At 61.2% G+C, this 23,547-nt stretch overlaps 2 protein-coding genes across 8 annotated transcripts in view; both read right to left on the reverse strand.

Annotated features, from left to right (window-relative positions):
• Tex29 (testis expressed 29) lies at positions 1–7,544 on the reverse strand. The gene is made up of 4 exons (XM_048344113.1): positions 7,432–7,544; positions 6,148–6,258; positions 1,606–1,675; positions 1–292 (listed from the first exon to the last, which is right to left on the reverse strand). The coding sequence occupies exons 1-4, from the start codon at positions 7,487–7,489 to the stop codon at positions 1–3; spliced, it is 531 nt and encodes a 176-aa protein (XP_048200070.1). The 5' UTR covers positions 7,490–7,544.
• A 5,310-nt stretch (positions 7,545–12,854) lies between these two features.
• Arhgef7 (Rho guanine nucleotide exchange factor 7) overlaps positions 12,855–23,547 on the reverse strand; it is a 98,213-nt gene continuing 87,520 nt past the window's right edge. For 6 of the 7 annotated variants that reach the window (XM_048341073.1, XM_048341074.1, XM_048341079.1 and 3 more), the window contains 4 exons: positions 22,516–22,605; positions 13,906–14,005; positions 13,692–13,746; positions 12,855–13,053 (listed from right to left, as the gene is read on the reverse strand). In XM_048341073.1, the coding sequence (XP_048197030.1) occupies positions 12,931–13,053; positions 13,692–13,746; positions 13,906–14,005; positions 22,516–22,605 (368 nt within the window). In that variant the 3' untranslated portion in view covers positions 12,855–12,930. Of the gene's footprint in view, positions 13,054–13,691; positions 13,747–13,905; positions 14,006–20,360; positions 20,538–22,515; positions 22,606–23,547 lie in introns of all 7 variants that reach the window. The other variant, XM_048341080.1, reaches the window with a different exon arrangement.

The following is a 23,547-nucleotide window of genomic DNA, read 5'->3' on the forward strand; positions in this document are numbered from 1 at the left end:
TCACAGCTGGCCTCCCAAGACGGGTGTGTTCAGAGGTTTAAAGACCGCGAGGTGCTGAGTGTGTCGCAGGAGCAGCGCCGGGGCCCGGAGGACGCCTCGCGCACCTCCCTGGGCTGACCCACGTTGTTGGAGAAGGACACGCTCCTGCGACTTCTGCGTGCTTGTCCTCGACTTCTTCTTCGAGACCCGCTGCGACTTCTTCTTCGAGACCGGCTGCGACTTCTGCGCCTCTCGCTTGTCGCCGCTGGCACTTGCGGAGCACTCCTTTCCTCGCCGGCTCTCCTGAACGACTCTGATGGGAGGAGAAGGACAGAGGCGGAAGCTCCCTGGGGCCCAGCCACACTTTCCAGAATGTTCTCAACATAGAGCACCAGGACACATGCGTATGGCCCCTGAGGAATCCTTGGATACCCCAGCCAGCGCGCGGGCTCGAGGGTCTGCCCGGTGGTCACGCGGAGTCTCTCCATTTCCACGCGCTCTGTCCGTGTGGCTTCAAGCCCCACAGAGACCAACTCCGGGCGAGCAGCCCGGCGGGCCGCACAGGAGGGGTCTGCTCCGTGGCTGGACGCGGTGCACACGTCCCGCGGGTGGTTGGTCACAGGCAGGGCGTGGGGGTGGGGTGGGGAGGGAGGGTCTGTGCCGGTCCTGCGTGGGAGCCTGGGCTCGGCTGCCTTCCTCCAGGGGAAGGGAGAGGAGCCTCATCGCCCAGAGCGCCCGGCCGAGGGTTTGGGGTGTCCTGTGCGGCCCCCGGGATCTCACGGCGTGGGGCAGGGACGTGCCAGACACCACAGCAGCACAGGCTGAGGCCAGCAAGTGCGATGAGCACCGGGGGGGGGGGGGGGCGCTCCCTCCAGGGGGCGAGGACTAAGCCCAGCGGGGTACCGGAGGCCCGGCCACGGCGGAGCCCGCCGCAGGGGGAGCCTGGCCATGGGGGGGAGCCCAGCCATGGGGGGGAGCCCCGCCACAGGGGGAGCCCGGCCATGGGGGGGGGAGCCCGCCGCAGGGGGAGCCCGGCCATGGGGGGGAGCCCGCCGCAGGGGGAGCCCGGCCATGGGGGGGGAGCCCGGCCCATGGGGGGAGCCCGGCCATGGGGGGAGCCCGGCCATGGGGGAGGGGGGGGTGAGCCCGGCCGCAGGGGGAGCCCGGCCACAGGGGGGAGGGGGGGTGAGCCCGGCCCCGCAGGGGGAGGGGGGAGAGCCGCTGCAGGGGGAGCCCAGCCACGGGGGGGGGGGGGGGGGAGGGGGGAGCCCACCGCAGGGGGAGCCCGCCACGGGGGGGAAGGGGAGGGAGCCCAACCACGTGGGGGGGGAGCTCGCTGCAGGGGGGGAGGGGGAGGGAGCCCAGCCACAGGGGGGGAGCCCGCTGCAGGGGGAGCCCGGCCGCAGAGGGGGGGGAGCCCGGCCACCGGGGGGGGGGGGAGGGGGGAGCCCGCCGCAGGGGGAGCCCAGCCGCAGAGGGGGGAGAGCCTGCCGCAGGGGGAGCCCAGCCGCAGAGGGGGGGGGAGCCCGGCCGCAGCCCCCAGCCAGGAGAAGCTCAGGCCTGAGGCTCTTCCCGCGGGGACCGTTCCTGCCCCCCCCCCCCCCATGGAACAAGAAGGGGACCCACTTGTAGATGATGGTGATGATGAAGGCGCCGGCGATGAGCACAATCAAGGCGGAGAACACGTGCACGTAAACTGCAAGACAAGCCGCGGCTGAGACGCCCACACCGGGCCAGAGGGGGGCCGCTCCTCCCGCCTCCCGGGGGGCCGCTCTCCCGGGGGGGGCCCCACTCCTCCCAGGGCACCGCTCTTCCGCCTCCCGGGGTACCCGCTCCTCCCAGGGGGCCGCTCCTCCCAGGGGACCCCGCTCCTCCCATGGGGACCCCGCTCCTCCCGGGGGACCCCGCTCCTCCCGGGGGAGCACAGGCTGTGCCGCGGCAGCCACGGACCCCCGCCGTCCTCAGCGGGCCAATTCCCGCTCTCTTCTCCTTCGGGGACCCCCTGGATCGGGGCTGCCTGCCCCTCGGGGGCCTCCGCCCCTCGCATCGGTGCGGGCTGTCCTTCCTAGGTGGCTCCTGCCCCCCGGGAGCCGGGGTCCCCCCCACAGCGCCCCCCGCAGTGGCCGGCGTCCCCTCTGCTGCTCTTCGCGTCCCCGCCAGGCGGTCACGAGGAACCGGGGGGCCAGAGGCCGGGCGGGCGCGGGAGCCCCGGCCGCGGACGGCAGAGTCCTTGACCTTTCTCGTAGAGGCAGGCGTGACCCAGGAGGCAGTGGGGCACACAGCGGGTCCTCGGTGGGTTGGGGCGCCCCGGGAGAGCCCCCACAGCCGAGTGGTCAGATAACAAGCTCCGGCTCTGGATCCGGAGGTGGCGTGGACTGTCCCCGGGCCGGCTCACCAGCAGGGGAAGATGGTGGGCGTGCCCCCCCCCCCAGCTCCTCCAGGGCTTCCCGAGCTGCCTGCGGGAATCGTGGCTGGGGGGGGGGGGCGTGGGGGGGAGTCACCGCGGGTGGGTGTAGCCTCCAGCTTCCTTCTCCTTCATGGGGGATGGCTTCGCCGGGTCATGAAGACACCCGGGCGTCTCTCATGGCTGGTGGCAGCCCCCCTTGGACACCCGGAGCCCACCTGCAGCCTCGGGGGGGGGAGGGGGGGGACTGGAAGCAGAGCCTCCGGCTCCCCCAAGCCTCGGTGCCGAAGCACGCGTCCAGACACCTCGGCTGCATCTCCGGGCTCAGAGCCCAACCCCAAGCTTCTACGGGACACAGAGCCCAAGCTAGGGCAGGGGCTGGCGGGGGTGGGGGGTGGGGGTGGGGTGGGGACAGGCCCTTGGGACAGTGGCCGACAGAGACGGCTGGGTGGAGTGAGCACAGGTGGATTTGCTCTTCACTCCCCAACCCCCGAATCGGAGGGACTGTCCCCACTGTGGCCTTGCGTGTCAGCACGTGGCATAAACTCTGAACTGTACGAGCGTGACACACCGCTCGGTTACCGGCCACGTCTCGCGTGGCAGTGTCCCCCGTGTCATCTGCCCACATCGACATCCGAGAGTCCACCGGGGGTTCTTTTCCTTGGGGAATCTCTCAGTAAGTTGTCCCCAAACACACTTAAACAAAAGTTGCGCACTCACTTCTGCGAGCCCCAGGAAGAAACTCAACTCGACGTAAGAAGAAATGACACGTTAAATCACGTGCCCTAAATCAAGACGGAGGAACGAGACGCAAGTCTTTCTCTTTTAACTCCCAGTTCTTTCTGAAAGATCTAATGCTAATTCCCCAAGTTCATATTCTTAATAATACAGATTATGACATAACACAATACGCACTTCAAACCAGCCAATTTAAGAAGTTGGTGAAAGGTTTTCATAACATGGAATTAGGTGCACAAAGAACTCATGATACCCTGTCACTGAACCCTACAGCTCACACGGTACAGAGGCTGATTTGCCGTCTTCAACGAGGAAGGTGTCAAAGGAATGGGAAATAATTTGAGAGCACAGTGAGAACCCAAATGCTGGGCGCACTGCCCAGGCTCTTCCTACCAGCGCCCCAACCCCGAGCTCGAAACATGTCATAAGTGAAGAAAAAGCTAAGCGCACACACCCGGTTATTACAGCCGGGAGGATGGAAGAAGGTTCCATTTGCTTCCATACAAGAAGGATGCGCCCCAACGGCCCCCCCCCCCGGGGGCCCCCGCTGCTCCCTCGCCAGGCCTGGGTACCCTCACCCCATCGCCCGCCGCAGCGGGGGCCTCCCTCCGGGAGCAGAGAGTGAGGGGAAGAAGGGACCCACAGCGACACGGGACCGGTGCCCACCATGCCCTGGTGCCCAATGGGGCAGCACGAGGGGCTCAATAGATGCAGACACAGCTCTGGGTGAAGACCAGCAAGGGCTCCCTCGAGGTCGGGGCCTCGAGGACCCGGAGGCCTGTTCCCCGACGGGCCGTCCCCTGGCTCCCTGGGGATGGGAGAAAGACGAGGTGGGCACGGGACGTCATCCCGACTGCACAGGAGAAGCAGGACTGATCCTGTGTGGAGACCGCCGGGACAAGCAGGAGAAGCCCTCAAGGGAGCGCACACGCGCTCTATGCTAACAGGGCGTCTGTCCGTAAGCCGGGCACGGGGGCTCGTGCCTGCCGTCCCAGCGCCCGAAAGCCGGGAATACGAGGGTCCTGAGTGCGAGGCGATTCTGCTCTATAGAACGACTCAATCTCAGAAACCACGACGAATCCACTGCAGACAACACTGCGATACACAGGCAACAGACGCGCCGAGGATGAACACACAGCTCCTCCTACAATCACGTCAGCAAGGATAAAAGAGGTGCAAATGTAATCAAAGAAGCTCAAGATGGGCCCAATGAAAGCTACTAGTATTGCAGCAACATTTCTGTCTCATACCATAAGGCATAAATGGATGGGTGTCTCTTGTTCATGGGTTAAAAAAAAATTAATCAAAGGGATAATGTTCCCCAAATTATCAACAGATTTAATGCAACCCCTATTAAAATGCCAAACGGCTCTCTTTGTAGAAATTGCCAAACTAATCCTATAATTGATATGGAAATAGAGGTACCGGCAATAGCAGAAATAATCTCAAAAAAGAAAGTTCAAGTTTCAAAATTCCAGGTTTTTAAAGTTTACAACAAAACAATCGAAACTGTGGGAGTAGCTAGGGGCGAGCCCACAGCTCAGTGGGCGGAAGTGGGATTTCAGAAGTGCTCTCATTCTTAGAGGCAATTGATTTTCAGCAACAATACCGACTCAATAGAGAGAAAAGCGTCAGGGTAGCCGCCAAGTCTTTTCTGTTCGATGGAGGAGAAAAATCTTTTAACAACTGGTGCTGGGACAACCAGATGACTGCAACGAATGGAGTTGGGTCACATCTTACACAAAAAAATTCCAGAGATGGGAGCTAGGAGCGGGAGGTCTGGGGGCTGGGCGGGGAGGGGGGGCTCAGGGCGGGCGTGGCCATGGCTGTCAGCACACCTGCAATCCTCGAGACTTGGGAGATGGGAGCAACAGGGTCCTGACTTTGAAGACCAGCTCAGGCAAAGGTAGCAAGTCTCCGTATCAAAGACAAAAGGGTTAGGGTTCGATCCACGGCGATGGGCCCGAGTGTTGGTACGAATTTGGGGAAACCAGAGCCCTCAGGCTGCTGACGAGATTGTAAAATGGTGGAGTCACTTCCGAAATCAACTTAGAATTTTAAACACAGAATTAATATGTATAGTTCAGCGATCCCACTCTGGACGCACAAGTATTAAAAACATATCTGCACAAAAAGTTCAGAGCCACACTGCTCCTAACAGCCAAGAAACAGAAACAACCCAAATGTCAACCAACTCATGAGCGGGGCAACTAACTGCGGCATATCTGCACAACGCATAATTATGTAGCCCTAAAAACGAGAGACGCGCTGGTCCTACCACCACGGAGACGAACTTGAAAACCACGGCGTGAAAGAACCACGCACCACGTGACTCTGTTTATAGGAAGTGTGCAGAAGAGGAAATGGGCAAGCCGGAGTAGCGGCTGTCAGGGGCTGGCGGGTGGGACAGGAAAAGACTGCTAACCTGCACGACGTTGCTCTTCACTGTGATGGAATGTTCTGGAATTGTGATGGGTGCACAACCTCATGAATAGGCTACAATCCGTTGGATTGCATCCTTCAAAGGGGCGGGTTTTAGGGTATAAGATACGGTACGACTCTTTCAACGCCACAGAAATAAACCGAGCCAGCCGCACCGGCTTCTCCCGGGCCGGGGGGGGGGGGGGGGAGCTTGGGGCGCGGAGTCCTCCGTTCCCCGGAGTGAGGGCGGAAAGGGAAAGCCTCGTGCCGTCCCATCCAGCCGGGCCCCCAGTCCCACGGGGCCCCCGGTCCGGCGGAATTTCACGAGTGTTTGGCAATTCGGGAGGTAGAAAGCCTCCGCGCGCACAAGGCCAACGCCATCTCACGCGGGAGTGCACCGCGCGCAGAATGCGCCGGGCCCTTCGCGGTGCCCGATCCCCGCCCCCCCACCTGCAGAGCCGGAGCGGATCGGCCCCCCACCTGACCTCCGGCCCGAAGCTGGAGCGGAGGCGGGAGCCGCCCGGCGGGTGCAGGGTGGCCGGGCCGCCTGCTGCGGGCTGTCGGGCTGTCTGTGCCCCGTGCAGATCTGCCCCCCCCCCACTCACCGGGCACGCCCTTCTCGTAGCAGACGCCCTTGTAGAAGCAGCAGCCCAGGTCTCGGCAGCGGTCCCTGGTGACGTTGTAGTCGCAGATGTCATACAGGGGGATGTCGCACACTGCGGGGACAGAGCACAGCCCTGAGAGCCCACCCTGCGGGGGGACACGGGAGGGCGGGGACATCGTGGGGGACATGGGAGGGCGGGGACACGGGAGGGTGGGGACATGGGGGGACACGGGAGGGTGGGGACATGGCGGGGACACGGGAGGGCGGGGACATGGCGGGGACACGGGAGGGCGGGGGACATGGCGGGGACGGGACATGGGGGGACACGGGAGGGCGGGGACATGGCGGGGACACGGGGAGGGCGGGGACATGGGGGGACACGGGAGGGCGGGGACACGCGGGGGGGACACGCGGGGGGGACTCGTGCGGGGGACATGGGAGGGCGGGGGACATGGGGGGGACACGGGAGGGCGGGGACACAGGAGGGCGGGGACACGGGAGGGTGGGGACATGGGGGGGACACGGGAGGGCAGGGACACGCGGGGGGACACGGGAGGGCGGGGGACATGGCGGGGACACGGGAGGGCGGGGACATGGGGGGACACGGGAGGGCGGGGGACACGCGGGGGGGACACGCGGGGGGGACTCGTGCGGGGGACATGGGAGGGCGGGGGACATGGGGGGGACACGGGAGGGCGGGGACACAGGAGGGCGGGGGACACGGGAGGGTGGGGGACATGGGGGGGACACGGGAGGGCAGGGACACGCGGGGGGGACACGCGGGGGGGGACTCGTGCGGGGGACATGGGAGGGCGGGGACATGGGGGGGACACGGGAGGGCGGGGACACAGGAGGGCGGGGACACGGGAGGGTGGGGACATGGGGGGGACACGGGAGGGCAGGGACACGCGGGGGGACACGGGAGGGCGGGGACAGGCGGTGGGAGGGGGAAGCCCGGCCCCCGTGGCTCTGCTCTCGTGAAATGGCGTGTCACGCAGACCGTGTCCGTGTCATCAAGCGAGGTCTCAGTGGGGGAGTGGAAGCCGCAGCCCGGCCGCCGACGTCTCGACGCCCACGGGGCCGTGGCTGCCGCCCCCGCACAGGTCGTGGTGTGCGGGGGCCCCACTCCCCCTTTCTGAGCACGCATGCCGTGTGCAGCGCGTGCTTTTCCAGCACGACGGATGCCCCGACGTCGTCCCCCAGCTACTTGACTGCCCGCGCCCCGCGCGTCCCCCCCCCCACCCCCCCCCCCCCCCCCCCGCAGCGGCCGCGGCTCCGCCCTCACCTGCGAATTTCTTCAGGAGGTGCGGGGGAGACTTCTTGACTTCCGGCATGTACCTCATCGTCCAGGCGACACGCACGCCGCGCCACGCGCGCCTGGAAGACGGGACGCCTCGGCACGGGGGACCCCACGCGCGCGCACACCGGGGGACCCCTCGGCACGGGGGGCTCTCCGCCTGCGGCGTCGGGGAGCGGACGGCGTGACCACCCACCCACCTGGCCTGCCGCCGGCCCCACCCACGCCTGTCCGCGTTCCTTCGAGGGAGAGCGCGCGTCCGGTCCACCGCCACCCCCGCCGCCCCCCGCGCCGTCCGTCCCCGGCCGAGCGTCCAGTCCTCCTCGAGCTCCGTCCTCGGCCGGCCGGCGTCGGGCGGTGGGTCCCGGCTGTGACCTCACGCGGAACCCCGCGGCCGGCGGAGTGAGGGCCTGTGACCTCACGCGGAACCCCGCGCCGCCCGACTCGAGCTCGCCTTCCCCGGGGGAGGGGCCCCATCCGCCATCCTGGCCCCCCGTGGGGAGCCCCGGCCGCTTCCGGTGCTCCGTCCCCAGCAAACGGCTGTGGGAACCCTCGATGACCCCCGCCCACTGCTCCCCAGCCCGGGGGAGGGGGGACACAAGACGCGTGAGGGGCGCGAACAGCATTTCATTTGCATAAGGGACACCGTGACGGGTGCAGATAGCAGTCCTTCATTTGCATAGGGGGCTGTCACGATCGGTGCCAGCACCTGACACACACACACACACACACACACACACACACACACACACACACACACACACACACACACACACACACACACACACACACACACCCTTGTGCTCCGGCCAGGCCTCTTAACTGAGCACGAGCGGCGGGGGCTCAGGTGGGAGGGGGTCTTGCCGCACGCGACCCCCAGGAACACTCTGCGGGGTCTTGCCTCCCTTTGCTGAGGCCGAGCTGGCAACAGCAGGCGAAGATGAGACGGCAGGGGCGGCAGGGCGGCGGGAAGGCGGGCCGGGGGGGTGGGGTGGGGGGGACACCTGCCTCCGGCCGGTCCCAGCTGCTCAGCCCGGGGAGGCAGTAGAGGTGGGAGGGAGCCTCGGAGGTGACGAGAGCAAGCTGTCACGAGGAGCAGGGTGACACTGACAAGTGCCCACCGGGGTGCACCGGCAGAGGGGGGCCTCCTGCAACAGGGTCCCGCCCAGGGCACACCATCCCCCTAACCCTGACAGCCTGGTCTTGAACCCAGGGCCACCCGAGCTCAGGGGCCTTAGCCTAACCCGGGGGGCATCTGCACTTCCCGCAGCCATGCGCCCCTCCGTGGGCACCCCCCCTCCAAGGGCACCCCCCCCCCCAAGGTCCCACCGGGAGCTGCTGGCACTTCTGGACACGCACGGCTTTCCTCTGGACAAGGCTGGCGGGCTCAGAACGGGCAGGGAGCGGGCCGCTCTTCTCTACCGGGCGAGGGGGGTGGGGGCCCCGGCCTCAGAGGCTGCAAGTGCGAAGGCCCCGGGTGAGGCGCTCCTAGAGAGCCGGGGACGGGGGGGCCGCCGGTGCCCGTCCCCCGCGGACCAGCTCCACGCAGATCTGCAGGCACGGGGGTCACGGAGTGGGACTCCCACGAGACACTTCCCTCACACCGCGTGCCCTGCTTCTAACTGTACACGGCATGGTCCGGGCTGGGGGAAGTTACCACGGCGCCCGTCTCCCCGCCTCGCCGGGGCGCTGCCGAGGAGCCCGCTCTCCCGCTAGCGGAATTCCCGAAACGACCCTGGAACCCTCTGGAAACGAGAGAAGCACCCGACAAGGGGCAGAAGCCGAGGACCCAGCCAGGCGGCAGGGCGCACCGGGCCCAGGGCGAGGGCCCCGAGGGCCCCGCCGCTCGAGCTGCCCGCGTGCCGAGCACCCCCATCAGGATGTGCTTTCTGGGGCCCAGGGCTGCGACACCGGACACGACTCACGGGCCACAGCCGTGGGCCTTGCCTCCCAAAGAGGTGCGTGTTCAAGGCCTACGTCCCAGCGCCTCCGGGTCCCTGGAACAGGGCCATTGCGGGTGTAAAGTGAGCAAAGATGGGGTCCCTCGGGTGAGGAGGTCCCAATCCGCTGACAGGTGCTGAAGGAGGGCAGCAAGCAGGGCGACCCCCACGTGAGGACACAGGCAGAGATGGGAGGCGACGCCCCCTCTGTGGAACTGGGGGTCAGACGCCACGCCCGCCCCCGCTCCGTGCCTCCCGTTGCCTTCACGGGTACAATGTCACGCTCTTTGGGCTCGTCCTGGACCGTGAGCCTACCTTCAACCTCCCACCGCCGGAAGTGCGGGCATCTGCCGCTCCGTCTGGATCTCCGATATTGTTCCTACTTGACCTTTCCTGTTATTGAAACGATCTCCTGTAGTTCCCATTTGTCCCCAGCTTGCACAGAAAATCCAATTGCTTCCTAAGCCGTGCGCGTATGCGATCGGCACCATTCGCTCCGACTGTGGGCGCGTTGCGCTTCCTTCACAAACGGTAGCACCGGGGAGAACGACGGCAGCTTTAGTCATTGCTCCACGCGTGGCGACTGCGCCTCTTCGTCTCAGTCAGCGTGGCGTTTGCGTGTGGCCAGGGATCTGGGAGAAGTTCTTGCGGCAGAGGTGTGGCAGTCAGCGAGCTTCTGAATCTAAGCGTACCATCGAAGCCTTCCTGGTTTTCTGAAAACGCATTAATTCTTCTTAACACTCACGTCGAGCTCGGATCGTGGAAATAGTGCCCCCTTGGCGATGAGTTGGCTTTTCTTGTGTGCTATTTCGTTTCCCATGAGATTGGGGAACAACATCACACACAGTTCAGACACACGGGGCCAGGGGCCAGCCAGCCACGGACCCAAGCCCCTCCAACTGCACGGCTGTTTTTCCTTTCTGTGCCCATCCTAGGCCTTGATCACGGGGCCTGCAAGGCTGATACTCTGAGAGACAACGCCACCTCTGGCTTTTTGGTAGTGAATTGGAGGCAAGTTCCACAGACTGTTCTTCCCAGGCTGGCTTTGAACCTCGATCCCCGGCTCTCAGCTGTCGAGTAGCTAGAATGACATGTTTGAGCCACCACTGCTGGCTCCTCCCTCCTATCTCAGCTACTCCTGTTGTAGTAGACAGCCGACTAGCACACGTGAAGCTAGACTCTAATTCTGGACAAACAACTTTCACAGGGAACTCTCAACACCTGGAAGGCACGGAAGGCGTGCAAAGCCAGGCCCTCTACCTCACAGGCCTTACGAGGGGCCCTGTCCAACGCCAGTGGGGCGTGATCTTCCCACACGAAGGTGGGCATCCACACTGGCGTGTGGGGCGGGCTGGCACTCCGCAGGGCCTGGGGCCGCCGCGCTTCCCTCCTAAAACTGGCTGTCCTCACCTTAGTGTCTTTAATCGGGTTTGGAAAATGTCAACTTTCCACTACCCAAAACTCACTGCAATTTTTTTGCCAGTCCTGGGCCTTGGACTCAGGGCCTGAGCACTGTCCCTGGCTTCTTTTTTGTGCAAGGCTAGCACTCTGCCACTTGAGCCACAGCGCCACTTCCGGCTTTCTCCTGTATGTGGTACCGAGGAGTCGAACCCAGGGCTTCAAGCATGCAAGGCGAGCACTCTACCGCTAGGCCATTTTCCCAGCCCCCTCACTGGAATTTGTAAATGTAAAGAGCTAAGACACACAGCCAGCGCATGAAAGACCAAAGCTCCCGTTTGTGAAATAAGAAAAATAATCAGTTTAATTACAACGATGTAGCACAAACATTGTAGTAGTCAACACCAGGCCACTGCCCGGCACACACAGCTTCCCGCGGGGCGGCGCCCGGGCACCCCACGGGGCGGGCGGGCGGGGCTGGCGTCGGGGAGGAGCACGCCGGCAGTGGCAGGTGTTCGAGGCCCAGCACCGGAGCGCGTGGGAGCGCGTGGCCGCGGCGTACGCCCCCAGCTCCAGACGCCGCTACGTCTCAGCGCCGTCTGGCACGAGGAGGACTTCACATCTGTACGACAGGAGATGGCGGCGTCCCTCACTCCTGGGGGGGCCGGGGCCAAGGGTGACCTCGATGCGCGGTGTCGCTGTGACGTAAGGACCCAAGCCCCGCCCCCCCGAGTCCCCGGTGCGGAGGCCGACGGCAGGAGGCGCCCGCCCGCCCTCCGCGCCCCACCGGGGAGGGGCGTGCGTTCCCAGGGCCACTTGGGGCGCGGGGTTAAGGCGGGTCTGCGGGAGGCCGTGGGGGGCGGCTCGGCACCCACGGCCGGCCCGAGCCAGGGGGAGTTGTTCCTGAGTGAAAAGCTGCTTTTCCCCGCGACGTCTGATGGGCCGCCCGAACGCTTGTGAAAATGGGGCTTCTGAACGAGGACACGGGACGTGGTGGTGTGTGGCCCCCGCGTGGACCGGCGGAGCGCACGGACTGAAGTGGGCGTGCCCGCGAGCGCCCGGGGCCCGGCGGGGCGGAGAGCAGGGGCGCCTCCGGGAGCCCCGCCCAAAGGCTTCCCGGGGACCCGGCGGCCGCGGGCCGCAGGGCAGGGCCGGGCCCTTAGGACGCGCGCTGCTGGGAGCCTGGGTGAAAGATTCCCCATCCCTGCAGCCGAGAGGAGCTCGCCTCCCGCCTGCTGCTGGTGCGGAGGAGCCCGGCCCGCAGCGCGGGGCTGCGCCACCGCGGCTTATTGCTGACGCTGCTGTCCCGGGCTCGCCTGCCCGGGCTGCTGGCTCCCCAGAGCCTACCCAGGCCCAGGGAGAGGCGGGGGCTCCCCACCGGCGCCCTCCCTGTGGACCCCGCGGCTGGACTCCAGAGCTATTGCTTTATTCTTGCTGGAAGAGAGGGGAGCGGGTTTTCAGTGGTCTCAGGACAAGGCCGGCCATGGCCACACCGGCCTCAGGGTTCAAAGGGGCTGAGGAGACCTGCCTTGGGTGCACGCGTCTGCCTTGGTCCGGCCGGCCTGGCTGGGGCGGACAGAATAAATAACGTTATGTACAGATTCTGGCTTTCTCTGGGGGGGGGGTGCGGGGGGGCCGACACAGTGGACTAGGAATGGGTTTCTACAGCCTGCGCCCCACCCCGGCGCGGTGCAGAGCCCCTCCAGAGACGCGCCCGCTGGTGTCCACTGCCCGAATCTGGGGTCAGGCCCCAGGGAGGGCAGAATACTGCTACGAGAGAAGACAGGAGACACCAACAAGGTCAAGCCACACTGGCACCCCAGAGACCAGCCAGGGGTGCCCCCACCCCTCCGCCCGCACAGGCCCGGGGCCAGTGGCAAGAGGGTCAGCCCCGACGCAGCCATGGCCGTGCGTGCACGCAGAGTGAATATTTACACAAGGACGCGTGGGGGGGACACACACACACACACTCAATGAAGTCCAGAAGGCAGTCTTGAGCCAGTCCCTGACTTATTGCCAGTGAGGTAATCAAGACGCGCAGGGGAGGCGGGCGCGGCATGGTCCTCCGCGGGGGGCGCCCCTCCGCCCTCGCCGCCGCCCCGCCTGGCTCGCCCGGGAGCGGGGCTTCGGCCCTCGAGGACCGTCAGCCTTAGAGATTGGTCTCATCCCAAGCAGGGTCGTTCATGTTCTTCAGAACCTTCCGCACCAGCTTTTCCAGGTCTTTGCGGGCCCTCTGCTCCTCTTCCAAAGACTTCTTCATCTTCTTGTTATCCTGCAAGCCAAGCAGAGCACAGCGGGTTCACCATCGACAGCGCCCGGAGAAGCCCTGCTCTGGACGGCACGCCGGGGTGGGGTGGGGTCGGGGGTCAGAGGGCACGGCAGCCCTGCTCCCCGAGCACAGCTACGTCACAGGGCGAGGGCAGGCCCTATAAACCACAAGAATCTCGACAACAGACGAGACCCAAAAGCTACCGAGGGTGAAAGGCGCCGACGGCTTCCACCCAACCCGCTCCACGTTTTCAATTCTGACAGGCGGTTCCTCAACAGGCGTGGAAATTCACCCAGGGATGCGAGAGGGCCAAGGCGCCAGCAGGGCACGGCGGAGCGGCTGGGTGGGGTCTGTGGCCTCCGGCACCAGCCCACCTCCCCACCGGCGTGGCAGGGCGGGACACGCACACCCGGCTGGCCGTCCCCGTGCCCGTGCCGTGAGCCACTGCCTGGCTCCTCGGAATTCATAACCAGACAGCGCTCGACATGACATTACTATCCCAACACCTAAGCGGGTTTCTATCTGGAAGGTAGAGATATGCCAGGTCACTTTCAAAACCGGTCTGCTGCTCTGCCGCGAGAGCAGTGGCTGGCTGTGCCCTCTGCTCACTGCTTCTTAAGATGGAAATCTGACAGACGCACCTGCCGCAGCTCCTGCACTTCATCCTTCAATGCGTACACGGTGTCCACGAGGCTCCTGGAAGGGGAAACAGGGCGGGCCGGTGAGGGGGGAGGGGACACCGGGGCTCTGCCCTGCCCGGGCTCAGTTCGCCGCCGCAGCACGCTGAACCGAGCCGGGGTTCACGCTACAAGTGTCTCCCTGGCCTCCACCACACCAACCAGGGAGATGGCTTACTTTTCCTCCATCACTGTCTGACCGTTACTTTTAGTTTCTTCGACGATTATTTTCTCTTCTTCTGGAAGCAAGACTTGCGGGGCGGACTCTTTGCGTGAGCCTAGGGCCATTAAAGAAAGAAAAGAGCGTGTGAGCAGCCCCGCAGAGCCCCAGGAGAGCGCTACTACGACTACCGCCTACCGCGAGTGTGCTACCCGCCCCTCCCCAGTGCGGCCACACGCCCGCCCCCTCCACCGGTCGCGCGCGCCGTCCGCGGCCGCCGCTCCCAACCGTACAGAGAAAGAAAACATCAGCCTTCGGCAATTTATTAAACTTCAATTTTTGAGTCTGAATTGTACATCTAACATTTTCCAACAACAGAGAAGTCAAAGGTTCGGGCCCCGGCTGCCTACATACTCAACCCATTTCAGCCATTATATCATCCCAGGAATTTCGGGAAGACATACAAGACCATATAGAACATGTACATTGTGTTTATAAATAAGAAAATCTGGCAATTAGAAGAAAAAAAAACAGCAGCAAGGTCTACAAATAAAGTTATAACAGCACACAGTTGGGGAAAAGTAGTAGGATGGTGTTATCTATTTCCTAGAATCTCAGCGTTTTTCTAGAAGGACGCACTCGAGCTGTCCACAGTGTCACAGGACCGTGCTGGCGCGTCAAAAAGCAAGCAAGTCAGCGTGGCCTGGCCCCGCTCGATCACGCTCCAGGGGTCAGCGGTGACTCCAGACACGCATTGGAAAAGGAGAGGGAAGACAGCCACATCTTTTTTCAAGAAAATGAAGAATCGTTTCTTCAAGGACACACACTCATCATCGGTACTCGCGTAACCATACATCACCACCATGGTAACAATAACTTTAAAAAGATACGATTAAGCTACAAGAAAAAGGATATACATTGTGATAAACATTTTTTGAAAAAAACATATCCGATGCAAATTGGCAGAAGGATGTAATCCGCTGTGAAACGCAAGCCCTTGCGGCGGGTGGGGCTGGGCTCATTTAAACACCTTTGCTTCAATTAGCACACACCTGTTTGTGGTAAGCTGGAAAAGCACGAACATGGCAACAACGGCGTGCTTATGATTCTGGTGTCTTCCTTGCTGTGCAAAACCTCCAAACGCCCCCCGCATTTTAAAAGACAGGACGTGAAGGGCAGCTTCACGCGATCCCTGCCGCGCCGGGCCGCCGGCGCGGGCCCAGACCTCCCTCCCTCTGGGGCCGTCTCTCCCACCTGCACCGCACACGCAGGGCCCCGTGGAGCAGGGCCCCACTGCTCTGCCGGGAGGCGGGCACCCTAGCAACGGCCGAGCACAGGCCCGCAGCCCACAACACAAGCTTCAGGAAAAGTCACAGTTTAGTAAAAAGAAGGGCTTTGTGTGTGTGTGGAGAGCAATTTCAGTCTTCCAATTAAACGCCCGTGCTTGGAACTCTGTCACAGCCTAAGGAGCAGGTCCATCTGGGTGTGCGCCCTCCACTCACACTACAGCGGGGGGGGGGGGGGGGGGGGCCACGGGCCCAGGGAGGCCACCGTGCCCTCCTATCCTGCGGGGCCACGCCTCGGCATGGAGGGCTTCAAGACAGTCGCAGGAAGGAGCTCTCAAAACCACCGCCCAGCAGCAGGCCCCCCAGACATCTGTCCAGAGGACAGAGCCGGTGGACGCGCTCGGCGAGGCGGCCTGGCGGATCCTGGGCTTGCTTCCTGGTGGGCGTGCGCGGTGCTACGAGGGCGTGCGCAGCGCTACGAGGGCATGAGCAGCGCCACGAGGGCGTGAGCAGCGCCACGAGGGCATGAGCAGCGCGGGCACAGCACCGCAGCGCGCTCCCGCGCCTCTCACGCACGAGGTGCTGCCTGTCTCTACAAGGAAGAGTTAGTTCGTGTGCTACTGGTCCAAAGAGCCCGGTGTTTTGCCACCTGTGTAGAAAGAGCAAGCTGGGGACAGCGGGATCTGCCGCGAGCGAGCGAGCGTCCCAGCCAGCCACTCCCCACGGCTGCCGGAACCGAGTCAGGTCACAAACGAGGCGTCGGTGGCAAATCAACTCAAAGTTACAAGCGAAAATGCATTTCTTCAGAAGCGGCAGCACGCGAGACAAGGTAACTGTATCTCAGGCAGATTAAATACTACACACCTCAAGAACAATCTGTTTCTATTACCTATGTCTCCAAGCAAGTAGTGACAAACAAACCTGCCAGGTGGCAAAAGGTGTCACTGAGCAGAGAAGGGGGCCAGGCAGCTTACTCCCCAGGTGACCCGACTCTCATCACGCAGCCGCAATTCATTACTTGTCAAAGGGATCACAGAGTGGTCATCTCAGCCAAGCTGTTCTGGGAGTGAAGGTAGCCAGTTTACAGCTCTTACCACGTGCATTCCTGGATGCAAGCTTCCAAAACCAGTAACTAGCACTGTGAATCTGAGGAACTAAAACCCAGCGAGGGCTGGCCAGGTCTCTTCTTACAAGTACTGTGTGCTCAGCGGTACAATAGAATCCAGTGACTGAGAAAAACCACTGGCAGTTCTGACTATGAGGTAGGAGATCTGCATAGCAAGGCATGCCTAGTTTCAATACACTGTATTTTTCTACGATGACTGAAAAAAATACATCTCCTTTCTGTAAAGTAACGAAGGGATATGTCTAAACTTGAGGGACTACAAGTTGACTCCTGCTTTCACGAGGTTTTCCAAAGCAGACAAGGACCTCGGCAATTACTGCACGAGTTCTGCGAGCACGACAGCATGCATTTCCTGAATGACCTCGTCTAGAAGAAGGGCCACTTCCGTGATGGCTCCGGGCAGTGGGAGATCTGTATTTCCTACTCCTGGGTGTTGTAGGGAGACAGGCAGCATGGAACTTGGAGACGATGCACAGTGCACTTTTAGAAAATACGGGTTTTGATCATGTTTGCCATGCAAATACGCACTAAGCTCTACAAATCCAGCCCTTCAGAGGGGTCTCCTTGCTTCCTGGTCCTCAGGTCAATCTGAGAAGTGCCAGACTGGCCTACAACCTGGAGTCTATGCACAACAAAACCACAGGTGTGTCCCTGCTGCGGGTGCAACAGACACAGACACTCAACGTCACCTCAGCACTTCTCAGACGCGAAGCCTTCCGGCCTCAGATGTCTGGGACACGCAGAGTGACCGCCACAAGGCCACCGTCAGGGCCACTCAAAAGCCCCTGGCTGTGGACCTCAGCTTGAGAAATACAGATGTGATCAAGGAGTCGCGTTCCAGGAACGAGATTCCGAGCGTGGGCCCTGCCTGCCATCACCTAGGGGCTGCCTCTCAGGGTCGCCGCGTCTCCGCATAGCTGGCCGACCCAGGGCGAGGTGGCCCCAGCATCAGACCCACCAAAACCTCACAACCACCTCCGCTTCTCACCAAGGAACATCGCGTGCCCGCCCATCCGGGCGGCCGGCTGACACATTCGTGCCCTCTTCTTCAATCCATGGCCTTTCTACATCTGCATCAGTTACACTCAACGGAAACAAAGTTTCTGCTCAAAAAACCTGCTCAGGGAACAGTGTGCAAAGTCACACGGGCCGCTCTTCCTTCCTATAGAGAGCGGGGCGCACAGGGTGTGCGCCCCTGTGCCCCGCTCCTGCGCCCACACCATGCATCCATCCCCTCTGCTCTTCGGAGCTGGGCGTGCCTTCTGTATGACAAAAGAAGCCGGTATCACAAGACCGGTGGAGAGGGTGAGGGGTTTCTCACGCACGCTCACTGCGGTGACGAGGGGAGGGGCGAATGCGCAGTGCCTCGCCTGCCCAGAGCGCATGTGCCCTGACACAGGCCCGGCTCCTCCCTGGGCCAGCCTGTCTCGGGAAGATGCTGCATCTGGGCAGATTTAGCTACAAACTATGCCACTGCCCCTTCCCCACGTAACAAATATTAAAAGTCACGGGCTAGCAAATGCAAAATTTATTTCAACTGTACATAACAGATGTCTTTTTGTATATATATATATATATGTATATATAAAACAAACACTTCATTGCCATATGCAACCACAAACAATAATATGCATACTGTACAATACAATGCAACATTCAGAGATACATCCAGTTGAGTTTTCAGTGGCACTCATATACGAAAAATGGCTTTTCCCATTCACAGATAAAGAGACAATCATAGAGGTTTTTCAGGATCTTACACCACTATTTACACACTACTGTGTTTTGGCAATCTTATGCAAAACACCCAACTAATTCATATAGCTTCTGAAATACTTCTGGTGTGTGTTATCTCGACGGGAACACTGTCCGGGGCCACCGGAAAAGGCCTGGTGACGGCTTAGACCTACCTTCTAGATCAGTCTTCATCCTTCTGTTCTAACTGCAACTGTGCAGAGACCACAGAGCTGCATAAGCATAAGGTACCGTGTATCAGCAGGGCTACAGTTCCACACGAGTAGCAATGAACGATGGCCTTGGACGCCATGTCACCTCTGCCACTCAAGTGCCATCTTCTGGGCCAGTGGCACTGCTACTTCTAATCAGGTCATAAAAGCTCATGGCGTCAGACACGCAAAACAAATGCAAACAAACAAAAAAGGTCAGGCTATTATTCTGCAGTGAACCTAGCAGGGACAGAGGTCGCTGTCGAACGGCTCTGACGGGGACAGAGGGACTGGTGGTGTGGGTGCCAAGGGCGCGTCTCCTCAGACCAACCTGGCACCTGGCGGGCAGCCGCTGTGCAGCACACAGCGTGGACCAAGTCCCAGAGCAAGGCAGCTCTGCCAAGGTCACAAAGGACTCCCACCCAGGGAAGGGGGCCAAAACAAAGCTTCCTCCCCACCCACGTACCATACTGAGTAAGCATATAAACCTCACCGTTAACCTGTCCACACCGCCATTGGCTACTTGGCTGAATCTACACAAACCTCAACTCCACTGGAAATTAATACTGGTGCTCTTTGAGACTTTATTTCTACTAGTTGATACAAAAACCACAGTCTCCAGAGGGTGAGAGCAGTTCTGTAGCCACTAAGGACAGAGCGGAGTTGGGAAGGCGCCCCACCCCGCCCCACCCGCCCACCCGCCCCTGGGGCTCCTGGGCCGGCCCGAGCCATGCAGATGCAGCGGTCCTCCCGTGGGGAGGGGGCGCAGGCCAGGAGCTCACTAGCACCGCTCACTGGCAGGCTGCAGGACCCCGCTCCCCAGAAAGGGCGAGCCTGCCTCAGAGCACGCTCTGTGCCAATGAATCACGCGGAATACATGAGCTGGGGAGGGGGGCGGGGGGGAAAGGCCAGCCGGAACTGCAGCCATGCCCAAGAGAGGAAGAAGCGTGATTCCCAACTTACTATGGCATTCTGTGGCTGAAGCACGTTTCAGTGAACACTTAAAATACAACCCACGGTTCCATTTTAACATCAGAGCGGGGGGGGGGGGGGGGGCACGCAGCTCGGCCCACAGCAATGGCCGCGAGCGGGGCTGCGGCTAGGGCTGCAGGCAGCGCGTCGCACCGGCTCTCTGTGGAGCAGGGACCGGCCCGGGTGGCGCCCGTGGCGACTCCTTAGGGCAGGTCCGCTCCCTCGGGCGAGTCGCACGGTCACCTCCCGGTACCACGAAGCCCTGCGGGCCAGCCGTCGTGGCGGTCCACCGCACTGCGGGCGGCCACCATGCGCGGCGCGTGTGCGAGGGTGGACGCCAGGGGCAGCCAGGCCGTGCGTGACAGAAGCCAAGCCCTCAGCGCACCGCCTCGGGACCCGCGGTCCTGGCACAGAGCGGGGCAGGCGTGTGGGGAGATGGCGAGGGCGCGTCTGCGCCGTGATGGCGAGGGGGGGGGGGGCGCCGGCCCCGGCCCCAGCACAGCCCCGACGGGGTGTGGCGCGTGCGTGGCGGGCGCCTGCCAAGGCCCACGCGGCCTCCTCGTGGGGCGCCAGGCTCTGGTCACGGCGCTTTTGCTGCCAACACCATGTCCCCATGCCTTTCGCCATGTCCCCACGGCCACCCCACCAAATGCATGGCATCCATAAAAAATTCAAGCCCCTCCCCCGCAGGGGCGGGCCGGGGCCGCCTCCCCGCTGCTTGCCGCAAGCCTGGGTGGTTCTGGTATAAAATAGAAAAGTGTCCATACGGCTGTGTCCAAAAAGAAGTGGAGCAGTTGCTACACTGAAAACTGTTTTTTAAAAAGACAATTTGGAAATGTTATAAAACAACTCCCTTTGGGAAAAGCCCCTCGGCCCCGGCTGGTGGGGGCCCCTCCCTCCCTCCCTCCTCCCTCCCTCCCGCAGCGGCAGTGGGAGCCGGGGGCTCTGACTGGCAACGCGGCCTCCACCGGGCACAGGGGGAGATGCCGGGAACACTCTTAAAAGTTGTTAAAATGTCACATAAAAGAGACAGGAACAGCAAGAAACATCTAGGAAAAGCAGGCTGCGATACAACAAGCATTGGTTAAGAAAAGCTCGGAGTGCATTAGTTCTGGTGAGAGATATAGGAGCAGCAGCTCTTACGAGATGCGGAGCCCATTCTGTAACTATAGGCTGTCCATATACTGTCAGACTCAGAGTCTTCCGAGAGGTCAGAGGGCTCCAAACGGGAAAGGCTACTGCGACGACCCAAGGAGTCTAGACTTGATTGGTCGTCATCAGCCAAGACGTGATTATGCATCAGGTCAGTGCCTTGCCATGCTAAGACGGGGGCGGAGTGACAGGTGCAACAGGCAGAGGTGGGGCGAGGCAGGACGGACAGGAAGAGCCACAACCAAGACATGGAACAGAAGCAAAGGGTGATGGGAAGAGAAGGAAGAGAGAAAACATCGTTAAAAAACGGCAGCAACCTTCATCTCCCCCTCAGTTAAAAGGCTGGGTCTCAACAGCACAGCCCTCAGAACAAGCAAAGCATCATAACCCTTAAAACAATTAACCCAAATCAGCTCTTCAAACTGGCCTGCATAATGAAAAAAAGACAAAGGCTCTACCTAAGAAATCGTCTATATAAATTAAGCTCGTGTCCAAATGATCCATCTATCAACATTTAGCAGTTACTCTATTCTACAAACTATGTTTTGTTTATAAAAAACACTGCTTACGTGGCCAATTGAAAATGATTTCCTATCTACTAAGTATACATATATATATATATTTAATGCAAAATAACTTCATTTTTTTTTTTTTACTTACTTCTTCAATTGTGTCTTTGCCAAAAAAGACTTCACACCCAGCCCGCAGGGTCTAAACTTACCTTCCCGGTGGAAGCAGCGTGGACACGTCTACCCATGCGCAGGGCTGGCCGGAGCTCAGCCTGCGGCGCAACGCCAGTGGGAAGCTGTGTTCACAATGCTAGCACCCGCACGGAGGCCCTTTACGGTCAGCAGGGCGGGTGAGGCTGGCAAGGTCACTGTGCTACGGGGACAGAAAGCAGTGGGGACAAAACTGGGCAAGCGCCCCCCCGGGGTGCTCAACTGTGGGGGTGAAGAGCCTGCCGGGCAGCCCGGGCCCGTGTGAGCTGAACCACGGCCATTCCCCTACAAACTCTTCCTGGCATCTAAACGCAATGGGCAGAGGCACGCATGGTTTTCACCGGGCACTTGGCGTGGAAGGGCTCCTGTGGGCCACCCGTTTCCAAATGCGTGACTTCTCGGCATTGGGGACACGCATGTATGGTTAATGCGGTGCCTCGGTGGGACTTCTGAGAGCCCCAAGCCAAGTCCCAGACTCGGCCAAGGACAAGAAGGGCGTCCCCAACATGGGCAGACCACGCCAGCCCCCCCCCAACACACAGACCTGCTGTGCCCACCTGAGTGACCCAGCCCACACCCACCTCAAGAAACCGGAATTGAGACACCTAACTTAAAACGTCTCAATTCAAAACCCTCCAGGTTTATAAAGGCCACGCTGTCAGCCTATCCCTTAAAATGGCACCACCACCAAACTAAGAACATCCGGGCTTTTAATCACAATGATTTGACTTAGAAATTCTTGCTTCACGGAGCACACACATTCCAGTGTGCTGGGACCCACAGGCCTTGCCCCTTCCTCGTGCTGACTAGCTACCACAAATGGGTGCTGTCCCCAGAGAGAGTAAGGACCTGAGAAGTTAATGTTGTAGGCAGAACATGGTGCAGTGCTGGAAAAATACTAGAAATAGTGTGGAACTTCCCTACCAATTACCACCCTCTCTGCGGTCACCTTTAGCCAAAGCTGAAGCCATGAGTCCCCACTTGCTTTTTGCCTTGTCGGGCTGAGGCAGGGTCGGCCTCCCGTCAGGGGAGGGGCCAGATCACCGAAACCACACCCGAGTCAGCCATGCCCAGTTCTCTAAACTGATGAGGAGGACCGAGGCAGGCAGTCCTAGCCAGCGCCAGGCGTCAAGGGGCAGGGCGGGGCGGGGCAGGGCGGGGCCCTCCGCTAGGCTTAGCACAACCACCACCAGTCTCAGCACTGCCCCTTGGCTTGTAAGTAGCTCCCATGACGAGCCTGGGCTCCAGCGTGCCCCTCTTCCTAAGCTCGAGGCCGTGCTACCTGGAGAGTCACGTGGCTGCAAGGGGGGCAGTGGAGGCCTGGGGTCCCCAGCTTGCAGCTTCCTGTGCTCCAGACTTAACCCCGCCCCCCCTCAGCAGTGAATGAACAACAGCCGCCTGGGACCCTGAGGTCACACGACACTTACTGGAATTCAGCGTCTGCCGCGTTTTGGCGCTTGTGCAGTAGGCTTCGATGACTTTCAGAATCTGAGCGTCTTCTTCCAGGGCAGCCGTGCCTGTGGAGAGATGGTCGCCTATCACCAGCCAGCCCCCGGGCCCGAGCCACGCCAGCGGAGGGCCAGACACCGGGCAGGGCAGTCCGGAGCGACACCGCAGTACAACCTGCCCGCCTTGTCGGAGAACTGGTCTCTAAAATTTCCCAAGTAGATAGTACATTCAAGATTTGAGTATTCTGAAAATATCGTTGATTTGTAACGTTTCTGGCAAAGAACCAGTAGCCTTGTCGTATACTAATCCATACGAAAAAACATCTGTGACCCACAAGCCAAAAACAGGGCAAGAGATGAGAGTAAGTACTTGACAAAGGGACAGCAACAGCAGTGACAAGATATCGATACTCTTGCTGGAAAAAATAGGAAATAGTCAAGCGTCCTGCTAGACATACCGACTGCCACAAGGCACTGCCTCTGACGCGCCCGGAACCCCCACTACAGCGCTCAGGAAGCCCCAGCCAGAGCCTCCCCAGACGGCGAGCCACCGGGTCCACGGCGAGACCACGCAGGGCCCTCGCCTCACCCGCAGGCTAAGACCATCCAGGCAAGCTACTCACTTGCTATGCTTTCCTCTTTTTGTGTCTTCCTTCGCTAGGAAACAATTTGGATATGTGTTTTATAAAGCTTAACCACCCTTTAAAAAAAATGAGAGAGGATAAAGTTCTTCACAGCTGTATAATTAAGCCTCAACCGAACTTCGGGGTAAAACCCGTAAAGAAAGCCGAGGAGTCACCATCAGAGAACAGTCTGCGTTGCCGAAAGTTAGATCTACTGGTCGGCCTAAAATCTCACCGCAGGGGCCACTGAACACTCGCCTCAGACAGGAGCAAGGAGGCCCGCCGGGCCCGCCAGCCAGACCACAGCGGGCCCAGAGAGGTTCCCACAGGGCGCTCCGGCTGCCACCACCCTCCACAGGGCTTCCCTCCCACAGGGCGCTCCGGCTGC

The sequence above is a fragment of the Perognathus longimembris genome, chromosome 3 (assembly GCF_023159225.1).
Source record: "Perognathus longimembris pacificus isolate PPM17 chromosome 3, ASM2315922v1, whole genome shotgun sequence".
Taxonomy (NCBI): Eukaryota; Metazoa; Chordata; class Mammalia; order Rodentia; family Heteromyidae; genus Perognathus; species Perognathus longimembris.

What these genes read in the sequence shown, in the direction of transcription:
- Tex29 (XM_048344113.1), bottom strand. Translation starts at nt 7,489, where the DNA reads ATGAGGTACATGCCGGAAGTCAAGAAGTCTCCCCCGCACCTCCTGAAG. An exon ending in CCTCCTGAAGAAATTCGCAG is followed by an intron (nt 6,259 to 7,431) that starts GTGAGGGCGGAG and finishes CTGTCCCCGCAG; the next exon opens with TGTGCGACATCCCCCTGTAT. An exon ending in ATCATCACCATCATCTACAA is followed by an intron (nt 293 to 1,605) that starts GTGGGTCCCCTT and finishes TCCTCCCATCAG; the next exon opens with AGTCGTTCAGGAGAGCCGGC.